This window comes from Convolutriloba macropyga, unplaced genomic scaffold, assembly GCF_964194025.1.
Source record: "Convolutriloba macropyga unplaced genomic scaffold, txConMacr16.3 SCAFFOLD_765, whole genome shotgun sequence".
In the NCBI taxonomy this organism is placed as follows: domain Eukaryota; kingdom Metazoa; phylum Xenacoelomorpha; order Acoela; family Convolutidae; genus Convolutriloba; species Convolutriloba macropyga.
The window spans coordinates 40420-52951 of record NW_027450705.1 but is presented as its reverse complement, the minus strand read 5'-3'; the positions used below and the strand labels follow the sequence as shown (position 1 = coordinate 52951).

The following is a 12532-nucleotide window of genomic DNA, read 5'->3' as shown; positions in this document are numbered from 1 at the left end:
GAGTTTATCCACTGCAAGACGATGGTACTATCTGTCCACATAAAGACTTTGTCCACAGTAACCGTTAATGCTCGACAGATTTCCCTTTTTAAACGCGCAGCGAGGAGAGCGGCTTGTAGTTCCAGCTTAAGAACTGTCATTACCTTCATAGGTGCAACGCGGGCCTCGCCCAGGACAAACGACAGCTCTGTTATAATCTCCCCGGAGTTGCAAGTTACTTGAGCCCTAAGGAAACCTACTGCACTGAATACGTCTTGCGAGCTATCACCAAACATGTGGAGTTCAAGATGTTGGAATGGTCCTGAAAAGTAACTTCTCGGTATAGTGATCTCAGCTAACCGCGGCAGTTCAATACACCAGGCAAGGAATCTATCAACTGTGTCTTTAGGTAACTCGTCATCCCAACTTTGTCCATTGACACGCCAAATGTCTTTCAAGATTAACCAAGCACCAAGAGTGAAAGGTGCGACAAGACCAATTGGGTCGTAGACCTTTGACACAAGACTTAAGACCAAGCGCTGTGTTAAACTTTTCGTGATGATGCTGTTAGTACCCCTACTCACAACCAGAGTATCGTTGTTGTGATCCCACTTAAGCGCAAGCACGTGCATTGATTCCTACTTTGATGAAACGATGACCTTCGGTTCAGTGGACTGAGCAGACCCATCAATTCGGTCAGCCAGATCTGGTACATTGCTTACAAACTTAGTAAGCTTGAACCCACCTAGATGGAGAAGATGTACCAATTCCTTCGACCTAATGAGGGCCCTCTCGGGGGATTCCACTGAGTCCAAGTAGTCGTCCATGTAGAAGTTCTCAAGGACGGCTTTCGCAGCTTCTGGGTACTCCTTAGCATTATCGCGTGCCGTGCGCTGAAGTGCGTAGTTGGCGCAGGAGGGCGAATCTTTTGCCCCAAATATGTGGCGCGTATACTGGTGTACCACAACATTTGATGTGGGGTCCTCCCGCCACAAAAAGCGCAATGATGGTTGATCACATGGTAACACTCCAACCTGAAGGAACATTCCCTCGATGTCAGCGGATACAGCAAATGGATGCTGTCTAAACCGTAGGAGTACATAGATTAGGTTTTGCAGTAAGTCAGGTCCGGTGAGTAATGACTTATTAAGAGATGCGCCATGGAATTTAGCTGATCCGTTTAGTACCCTACGAACCTTGCCCGGCTTGTTCGGGTTAACAACCGGATGGTGTGGTAGGTACCACTCTCGTTCCGAGCGACTTTCCACCTTATGAGCATCTTTGACCCTTACTACGTAGCCTTTGTCTAAGTCCTCTTTGATGGTATTCGAGTACTTTTCCCTTAATGTCTGATCTTTCGTGAGCCGCTTTTCCAAAGACTTTAATTGAACAAGCGCTGAGAAATAATTGTTGGGCAGTTCGATGTTATCTTCAGACCATAGCATTCCGACATCGTACCTTTTTCCATTATGCACGGTGGTGTTTTCAAGAATTTCATGCGCACGTGCATCCGAGGGGGATCGTGGGTCTACTTGCTTAAGTGCGCCGTACGACTCCATGTCGTACCAAGATTTTACCTGACTAGCGAGTTCAAAATCCTGCTCCATATTAGCTTTGAAACAAGTCGAGACTAAACCTGAAGAAGACGGTAGAGGGCCGCTTAGAACCCAACCTATGGGCAAGCGAACAACGAAGGGCGAGGACTTCTCGTCGGCAGCGAAGTACTCTAACGGGCGGATGGCATGATACACATCCTGTCCAAGTATCATCTCGATGTTTCCATAGCAATATGTAACTTGGTTTAGAACTGCTAGGTGCGGGTATGTTTCCTGAAGTGCTTTAATGTTAATGACATCGGCACCTACATTCAAATTTTGCTTTACGTAAGGGCTGACTTTAAATGGTTCAAATGCTTGGTTGTCGCGTGGTGTTACAATTAGTTCAACTAACTTAGTGTCTACGACCTCCTCGGTATTTATACCCTTGACTGTTAATTTCAATGCTGTATCGTGCAAACCAAGTCTATTTGCAAGATCATTGGACACCCAAGAGTTACTGCAAGCGGTATCACACAAAACTAAAGCCGTGGTATCTTTACCGGAGGAGCTCTTCAACTGTAATTCAGTCACCTGAAGGAGGCCTTTCACATTACTCACAGATGACAAAGTAGTGGTCTTACTCGATGATTGGACACTAGGAAGTTTACTTTGATTTGCGCCAGCATTAGAATTAATGTTGTTGTTGTTTGAAGGGGATTTTGGTGGATACACCCTCTGAGCTCCATAAAGAAGTGTGTTATGGGAGCTGTTGCAACCGTCCTTCCTGCCTTTCCTGGGGTTTGGGCATTGCCTGAACATATGCTTTTCTCTCAAACATGAGAAACACAGTTTTGCTTCAGCCACTACCTTTGCTCGCTGAGTGGGAGACTTTTCTTTAAATACTCTACACTCCCAGATGCGGTGGATACCTTTACACACAATGCAGCGAGGGGTTGCAGGCGTTGCCGATGTTGAGGCTGGTCTCTGAGTGCCCTTAGTTTGTGTATTAGCAGCAAAAGTTCTTGAGGCAACTTTGGTCTTTACTACTGAGTTGGTGTTATCCTCAGTTCTTGCCTTCGATGAAGTTTGTTTCATTAAATCATGTGCCTCGGCCTTCTCCTTCAACCAATCGTTGAAGTCAAGGAGTGTTGGCTTAACCCAATGTTTCTTCACTGTGAAGAGTGACCAGGATTCTTTCAGATTGGGCGGCAATTTTTGCACAGCCGTGTTGAGAAGTGAGGCGCTCTTAAGGTCTGCGTCATATGAAAGTGATTTAAAGACCCCAACAAGACTTGAAATTGTTGCAGAATGGTTTATGATGTTATCACTATTGTGCATCTTTAGTGGTGGAAAAGAGCTGAGTTTTTCTAAGTGTGCACTGACTACTGCCTGTGGTTGGCCAAATTTACGTTCGAGTGTCTTAAGTGCATCCTTATACATTACACCACAGTATGCGAACTCAGCGATGGCGGTTTTAGCTTTTCCAGTTACAAGAGTTTTTAAGTATGTTAACTTGACATCATCAGTCAAGGACTGTGCGTCTATGGCGCTTTTAAATTGTCCGAACCATTCGTGCCACTGCAGGGGATCACCATTGTAATGTGACAACTTCCACTCGGGCAGTGGATCGTTCTTCTTACAAGTAATTGCGTCCGCCAACTGCTTTATCAAATCCGCAGAGTCCAAAGAAGGAGCCGAAGGTGTGGGATGCGGCGGGCCACCCCAACACAACGGGTTCGGAACGGTAGCTCCATACGTTGGCGGAATGATCGGAGTGACAAAGGTGGGGGCGGTACCTGTGGAAGAACTAAATGGATTCGCTTGCATGAAGTCTGATGTTACGTAATTTTGAGCGCCTGCTGCTGCTTGTGCATGAGGGGAGCGGTGCGATGTAGATATATGAGGGTTGATTAACGGGGCCGGTTGTACGGTGTATAAATTTGCAGATGTACGTACAAGTGGCAATGCATTAGGTGGGACTGCTGCCGGAAAACGCCAGACATTTGAATCTGGAGGAACAGGAGGTGCGTGGGTTATGGGCACAAAGTTTTGGGGCTGAAAACTCTTTTGTGGAGGTGGTGGATGATTTAATTGAGGTACGAAATTGTTTGCGGAGGAAATGAATGGTGCAGGCGGAGAATGGGGTAACAGAATGACATTATTCGCCACGGGGTTAGTGGCTTGTAGTGGGAGTGCTTGTGGCGGGGAAGGAGGAAAGCGGAATGCTGGTGGGATTAACGGAAAATGCGGTGGTGCGGGGTTTAGAACGGGGGATGGAGGGGCTGGTACATTTATGTGTGCTTGTTGCGGATTAAGTGCTAGCGGAGCATTAACAAGTGTGTTTAAAGGTAGTGAACGCGAAGGGCTGACTAAATTCAATTGTCCCGGCATGCTCGACCTGCGAGGGAATTGATGATCTAACTGTAAACCATCGAAGTGCATTGTTGCTTGAGACAGTTGTCGGGCTGTGTTTGGGGCGTTTAGGTGAGTTGGCATACCAAAGTTTATTGGTGGTGATGGAGGCGTATATTGAGGCTGTCGCTACTCTTGCATGATGTTGTTTGCAACATGTGCATCATTGGTTTCATTGGTTCTACTACTTGGTTCATGGACAGGGAAGTTGATGTTGGCCTCAACTTGACCATGTGTATTGAGATTGAAGTGTGAGTTTGGAAGTTGAGCTGAAGAAGGTCGTTGGACAATTGCTTGGTTGGATTGGGCGATGGAACCAGAAAAGTGCAAACTCAGTTAGTTTGCAACATCTGCCATGTTCCCGGCCAGTGACGAATTAATCCAATCTTGAACAAGTTTCTTGCTCTTGACTGAACTTCTTTCCGTAAAGAGCCCACTCATTTTGCCTGTACCAGACCCGTCTGCTGATGATTTTGTCATCAACTCAATTTCCTCAAGTGATGCAGCAGCTACTTCCTTGCGATGATCCTCCTCAAGCTGCTCAATTTCCAATTCCCGCAATTTCGTTTGTTTTTCAATTTCGAGACGCTGTCTAGCAATGCGAAGCTTTGCTTCATGTTGTTTCTCAAGTTCCTCCCTTTTGAGTCTTGATAGTTCTAAGTCTCGTTAACGCTGACTTGATCTTTTTGAGGAAGTCATATGTGAACTTGATTTTGAATGGTAAGAGGTATACTGATCTTCTGTCTCTTTGTCATGGACCGAATTGATATACCCTCGAGCAGCAGCAATGAACTCATCAGTTTTCTTTGTTACAGTCTCTAACCATTTTTCAAGGTTCTTACAGGCAGCATGTGGATTTTCAGTCTTTTGTGCCAGATCAAAGAGCTCTTCATTTTTATCAACTAGTCTAATAAAAGCGTCTTTGCACTTCACAAGCAGACGTTCGATCTTAACTTTCCTGTCTTGCTTATCAACAGCATTGTTAATTTCACCATAGATGTTATTAAGTTCAGCCTCTAATTTTGCCCTCGCACTATAAAGTTTGTTGAATTTGTCCTGCAAAGTTGTCATGATCTTAAGAAAAACAGTAACCACAAGTTTAATTTGGTACTAATATAAAGTACACACACATGCAACAGCACAACACAAAGGGGTTATACCGAACCCTAGTGTGACGGTTTGGCTAGCAAACCGCCAAAGAGCAAAGATGTTCGTCGAGTACAATAGTACCCGGCGAAAGAAAGAACGGTGCGCAGGAAGCGCAAAAAGGGGCAGAACGGGAGACCGGACGGACGGGAAAAGACGCCGAACGAGTAACGCACGACGCAAAGGGACACCGGACGGACAAACGGGAGCGTCGGGCGAAAAGCGCGCGACGAAGCGGGAAAATGGCACGGGCGGGGCGGAAACGTCGGGCGGATGGCGCGCGACGAAACGGGAAAACGGCACGGAAGGGGCGGAAACGTCGGGCTGATGGCGCGCGACGAAACGGGAAAACTGGCACGGGCGAGGGCGGAAACGTCGGGCGGATGGCGCGCGACGAAACGGGAAAACTGGCACGGGCGGGGCAGAAACCACAAGCGAGGAGGCGGGAAGATCGATGCTAACAGACCACAGCAACAAACTCAACCAAACAAGCTAGCCGTAACTCCAGAATAAACTTAAGTCACACCCTAGAAAGAAGGAGAGGGGCTACTGACAGGTAAACTAGCACAAAACATTATGGGGGCTTTATCAACGGCATCAAAACATCAAACATGAAACAATTTACGGCAACGGTGTAGTATAACCAAAAGTCGAAAAGGTCAGGAACTTTACTAGCCGTAACTCCAGGACAAACTTAAGTCACACCCTAGCAAACCACCCTACCCAGACAACAGACGTGCATACTACAAAAATTAATAAAGCTACAACAAATTGCTAGCAAACCAGTGTGGTGAAAGTCACGAAACAAACCAGCCGTAACTCCAGAATGAACTTAAGTCACACCCTAGCAAGGAATGAGACTACACAACAAACCAGCATACTAGCAGAAAAATTTTACTACAGCAGAAACTCAACATACTACATCATACAACAGATAATCGGGGGATAGAAGGAAACAAAGTGACACGGAAACAAAAGGACGGAAGCGGAAAATGAAACAAGATAACCTGCGGAAAACGGACGGTAGTGAAAAACTCGAAGAATGGGGAGAGCGAAACGTTTAGCAAAGCGCTATCCGAGAGAACCAACCACAAACTAACCCGTAACACGTGAGTTAACTAAGTCACACCGCCAGTCAGCGGGTAGACTCCCACAACAGCGCAAGATTAAGTGACATTCAGGTTATCAAAGGCTTGTGTGAGTTCCACCTCCTCGAACGCATGACGGGTGCGAAGCGTTTTACGACGGCGCTTTGAAAGTTTCTTCGGTCGGGAGCGTGTTATCAAGGACCGGAGGTTGTTCTTATGAGCTAAGACTATAGTGAGTGTTTTCAGCTCAAGCGCAGGCCTTTGGTGTAATGCTCTGTACTCTTTAAGTAAACTAAGATCTTTCTGTTTATGTTTAGACACAATGTCTTTCACTAAATGGATGGTAACTAGAGTACTACGCTTGAGCTGATTGTAAATATCAGGAGTTCCCTCTCTGGGGCAATACACTATAGCTTCTATGCGCTCCTGATACTTTTCAAGCACTTCAATAAGCTGCGGAGGTGTTAAAGGCCTATTGTTGTTACTGCGATGACGGGACAATGAATTGTTCACCACATCATGCCATATAACTAGCCTCTTTTTTTCACGGAAGAAGTGGCTCAATTGAAATTGCGCGGTTTTTCGGACTTTCAAAGCATTAGGATTAAAACTCAGACCCGTTAATGCGTAAATTCTTTTTTTATAATGGTCTTGTAACGCTTGAGGCAAAGTTTTTATGGCGTGATGAAGTGAACTTGCAGCTAATATGAAAACCATATAATGTTTTTACAACATAATTGATTTGAGCTTTGCTCAAACTCCGAACCTTGACGTTAAATGCACGATTTTCACGAGTTACCAAGAATAAGCGCTTATTTGTAAAAAAAAAATCAGTTACCTGATTTTTTTTGTTAAGTTTGAAAAAATTTGACCAAACTTGTTTTTTTTTGTACAACGTTTTAATCTATCTAACTACTATATAAGTATATAAGTATGCTAGAATGATCGGAAAGATTTTTTTCCAATTTTTTTCAAATCTGGTCAATTTTTTCAAACTTTTTTGTTTTTCGCTTCGCTTAAAGTGTAATAGACTGTACCCAAGTACCAACCTTCACCCCGATTTGGTCAATTCTTAATTTTGACCAAAAATTTTCGAAAGTGATGTTTTTTAACAACAAATTATAAGGGGTAGGCTAACGGTGACCAGGGGTAATAACAAAAATACCGGATTATAGGGAAGGAAACCGAAAAAAAATTGAGGGGGGGTCACTAGATTTGCCGGTTTATATAATATTAGTTTACTGCTCCAAATTATCAAAAATCACGTTCAAGTTGTTCGGATAGTTCTTACAGTTTTTTTGTTGATTTGTCCCCGATTGTTGCTCAGTTGTACGCTATTTAGGAGCCAATCAAAGTGTATCTTGTTCCATGAGTCTGAGCGACCGACCATGCGCTGTAACCCCATCGCAAGCTGAAACTTTTGTGCATACTAGCATCCACTTCTTGGAAGCCGATGAAGACCAATTTTGGTGCCACTTCCAGATTTTTAAAGTCCTCATCTCTTGGCAAAGCTCTTTCGTCCAAGACACCTTTACTGCAGTTTCCAGCGTTCCAGGTTAAAGGCAGAACACGTATTTCCGTGCCGTCGTCCTGTTTAGGTTCTGTCATATCCAAATAAAAATAATAGCAGTTATACCAATTGTTAACGCGTGTTCCATCCTCGCCAATATGCAAAATAACCTCTTTTGTTTGCAAGCTGTTTAAATGAAATGCAAAGACGGGGAACAGATTGTTTGGTATTAAATGAAATGCAAAGACGGGGAACAGTGTTTTGGGCATATTACGGTGATTATACCAACTCCCTTATTACCAACACAGCAACGCATAGCACTACAATACTTTCATTTTGCTTTGCGTCTATTTAATGACTCAATTGAGGAATCAATGAATCACATCAATTAGGCTATAGAATTAGGCTAAAGAAGGCTAAAGCCGGTCGCGGCATCAAAAATGTAGCTGTTCAATACAGTCTATCGGAACTTTAATTCAAAAGATCAAGACGTCAGCAACTGTTTTTTAAATACGTATCAAGGCAAAAGCACATCTAAATGGCCCGGCAAATCTAGCTATATTTGCTGGCAGTTATTTTGTCTGAGCTCAGATTGGTCACCGATACGTTTTCGAAACATAAAAATATTAAGCCTAATAAGAGCGCAATCGATTTAGTATATTAGTAGGCTCAACGAAAATTATGTTAAACGAACTTTTTCTGAGCTTTCTACGCATATTAGAAGTAGAATGGTTAAGAAATATGACGTAATAAACTTTCTCGCTGGATAGCGCATAGATTCGTCGCTTAGTTTAAATAGTGCTTTAAATCCTCGCTGCTCTTTTATTTACTCAGTAACAAAGAAGGTTTCCTGATTACAGTTTATCCCCAAAAATATATGCGTTACGTTATATCAAGAACAACCTCTTCAATATCATTCTGTAATTTGCTACTCATAGACTAAGTTTTGTGTAATTAAGCCTAAGCAAGAAATCGCCTACAGAAATCGGAAAAACTTCAACTCCGAAGTTTATATAAAAGCTCTCTTAAAATGTGTAAAGAACAATAATCCAGCAGATGTAGAAACAATCATACAGCAGTGCTTGTAACAATTATATAGCAGAAACGAAACCGACGAAAAACTCTCTTAATCTGCATAAAGGTAGGTTCCTGTTAGCTCACAGATGGCATTTAATTGGCGGCAAAATATTGAATATGAAGAGAAAAAGAAGAAGGTCAAAAAGTTTTCCTCGAAAAACTTACTTTTTTCAGATCTCTTGTCAAAGGAGTGCTACGTATATCAGAATTACACTTAAAAGCTATTCCAGCAATCTACAGTTTCCATCATTGAAATCCCGTTTGGGCGAAGAGGATAGTCAGCTGCCAAGATGCAAAAGCAAAGAAGCTTTCGCCTCTGATACAAACAATTTCTTCATCAAAGAAATTAAGCATATAATCGCTTCAAATGGGCAAACTTCGTCTCTTAAAAACACTGCTTACCATGGAGAATTTGAACAGTTAGTTTTGAGTGAATTAAGTAAAATAATTTCACATTTCTAAACAAGTACTGTTGCGCTCGTCAGAGTCCCTATGCGCATCGTGAGCGTCATTCCTGGTTCTTACTTATCTGTGTGGTTTAAAGTTATGGAGACTTCTTTAGAGAATTGAGTTTTACGAGACTCCTTGGATTAGCAGTTGCAAAATAATACAAAATATTATTACAAAAAAACTCCATTGTCCTGATTCTGCAAAGTAACGCTCTATATCGAATCTGAGCTTCCCTAAAAGTCACTGGACAAGGACCTTGAGCCAAAGAGTGAACTTTGAGCCAAAAAAAATTTGTGGCCTGTAATCTTTAACTATTTATGGACTCAAATTATGAAAAAAAACTTTTGGTTTTGTAATTCAGACGATAGACGCTATTTTTCCAAACAAATTCGTTCATTCTGTGCAAGTTGGTTTTATTTCAAAAAAATAATCTATTCTATCGGATTTTCTTTTCCGAAAAGATCTTTAATTGAATTGGTGGGAGTATTGATTCTCAATAGGCTTAAATTTTGAAATTCGCTTGATTATGGGTTGTCTAATGTTGTTCTTCAAAAACAAATTGCATAATGACCTGTGCACGCTGTTTGTGTTTTTCTTATCACATGGCAACACCAACCTTGAATTTATTAAACAGTTGCAGTGGTTACCGGTTCAAAATTTATTTCTTCGATCATTGCCCGGTTCATTTTTGCCAGAGAGTTCCAGACTATCTGAATGCGCTTATATAGCGAAATGTATTTCTCCCGATGGGAAGAAAACTTGCCGAAATAGATCAGTCATTTTGCAATTCCTCGCGAATTGAATCGAAAACTTTTTGAAAAGAAATTAAAACTGAATGAAAATTCGACCAGGAAAATCTAAATTTTTTCTCTGAAAAATCTTTTGTACGGCACTTTTGCGTGTACTAATGGTGCTTCAACCAGTAAGCAAAAGAAAAATGAGTTGTTGGAGAATAATTGCCTAATAAATAAGTTGTGCAATAATTTTTTATATTTAAAAATCAATTTCATATTTTTGCGGATATCCAAGTCAAACTTGTTTCCATAATTGACAAAAAATGAGGTCCAAATCGTTTTGGTTACTTGTTTGCTTATTAAATTGGCTTATTCCATTTAATAAAAAAAAATTAAACACAAAATTGATGAGAAGATGGAAATTTTTTGTAAGTGATTCTTTATTGCAAAATTTTTTGATTAGAATTTACCTTTCGCTTTTGTGGACGCTACTACGTTTGCTGACGTACTACATTACTGAAGCGCAATTATGCCTATTACAGCTGCGCTAAAAAATTCTGTTTTTTGTTCAATATATTTCTAAACCAATCTGATAATTTCAACTGAAATAAGCATAAAAATTTTGATCAAGCCACAATGAAATAGTGAAATTTCAAATTTCATAATATATCCAGGCAAGAAAATTGCACCAAGTTTTATGCAAATAAAATATACCTCAATCTATATCAATCATACAAGATTGCTTAAAAGTATGCTCTGGTTAAAATCCCTTCGGCTAGCATTTAATTTACAACTATTTGCTTTTCGTCTTTTTGGCGTTCCTAAAATCAGTTTTTTATTCCTCACAAAATGGTCAATCCGAGAAACTAATCAAAACAGATCTAAATAAACTCAGCCTAACAAATCGAGAAAAGTTGGCCGAAATGAAGATATTTCGGGGATCTGTGGTAGCTGGTAATAGTTGGCCACTTCAATGTATAGTAAAATGTTTCTTCCGATTTAGTGTCTCAAATTGCCTCGGATTTACTGTCTTTGGATCTACTGTCCCAGCCCAGTTTTATGACGCCCAATTGATTTAACGAAGATTCTATTCCTATCGATAGCCGCCTTTGGAGATATTGCCTCCAAAAATGTTAAGGATTTCGAATCTCGTTAGCTCAACAATTACTCCTCGTATTCTTTGAACTAACCTTTTAAGTTTGCTGAAGAGAGACGACCGATGTCATAAAGCAGCGATTCTTTCACTAATTGCACCAGTCTATCATGGCCTTGAGAATTGTGATGCGAAAAGAAATTGAAAGTATCGATTAAAAATGAAGCCTTTTCTCTATTATCGGAACAACCCAGGTAAAAAATCCTCCATTCGCAAAACTTGTCCCAATCAAGTAAGAATTTAGCTAGGCTTTTCTCCGTGTTGCTTTCATGAGAGCAGTCATTAAGAACAATCTTAACTTTATCTGAGTCCGATTTCAGTTTTTGCGTATAGTTTTGTATCAAAACGGTAAAAACTTGTTGAACGTGCTCAGTAAGACTATCGTGCTCGACTTGGTTTTCACCCACTAGTTCTTCGAATAGATTGCTAAGCTGAGAAAGTTCCATTTGGCTATTAAATCGGTAATAATTTGTTTGACCTGGACTTTGAAATACAATTTTGAGTTTTGGTAGTAAATAAGAAGCGCATAACTGGTTCAGTCGCAATGTCCTACTTTGTTTGTGCCTTCTTGAATTATCAATGTGGCGTTTTATCTCGCCAAATTTTTCAATTTTGGATATGTTGATTATCACAAATGCTTGTATTCCTTCGATAAATCGTTCAACTTTGTTTCCGTCCAGTTCGGAATTGGACTGGACGCCACAAATGAGGAGTGAAAGATGGCGAAATATAAGTGAGAAAAGAGTGATGAAAACGAGTAATACTTTGAGTTGGTCATCAAAGCATCTCTGAAGCGACTTGTATCTGGAATAAGGAACTTCTGTTATCAAGGCAACCTTTTTCCCACTGAAATGTAGCTGGGTACCGAATTCCATTTTAGCTGTACTCTATGTGTAGAGAACACGTTTCTAGTAATGTAAATTCAGTAAGATAATGTTAAGTTCAGTCTCTTTTATCGGAGAGTTACTGTTTTACACGTGTTATTTGGACGAAGTCAAGTTCCCACTTTTTTGGCGGGAAGAGTTTCAAGTTTTGTAATATTGGCTTTGGCCTTCTTGAATTGATGCATCATCAACAGGCTCCGGGGAGAGGAAACCCATAAATTAAACCAAAGAAGGGGAGAATGATGTAACCAAGAGACCAGAGGGTAGCTCGCGTTGCGTAGATTTCCGTTCCGAGAAAAAAGTGAGCAAAAAAACGGCTAATCAGCCAAAACACGTGCGAGACCGGCAACGGGGCGGACGTACGTACCGTAAGCCGTTTTTACCTTGACAATGCGTACAGATCCATCTTTTCCAGGCGACGTTTCCACAATTCGTCCCAGAGGCCATATCCCACGCGGAGTGAGGTCTTTGAGGATCCACACCAGGTCATTGACTTTCAACGAATCACCCTGTTCGGACCATTTGCTTCGCTTCGTTAAAGTGGGAAGGTACTCTTTAACT

General features: G+C 41.5%; 1 protein-coding gene across 1 annotated transcript in view; it reads right to left on the bottom strand.

The window, feature by feature from the left end:
- Nucleotides 1-12125, bottom strand: part of LOC142356087 (uncharacterized) — a 33094-nt gene extending 20969 nt beyond the window's left edge. The window contains exon 1 of the mRNA XM_075408059.1: nucleotides 11125-12125. Within this exon, the coding sequence (XP_075264174.1) occupies nucleotides 11125-11962 (838 nt within the window). The 5' untranslated portion in view covers nucleotides 11963-12125. The remainder of the gene's footprint in view (nucleotides 1-11124) is intronic.
- Nucleotides 12126-12532: the final 407 nt, after the last annotated feature.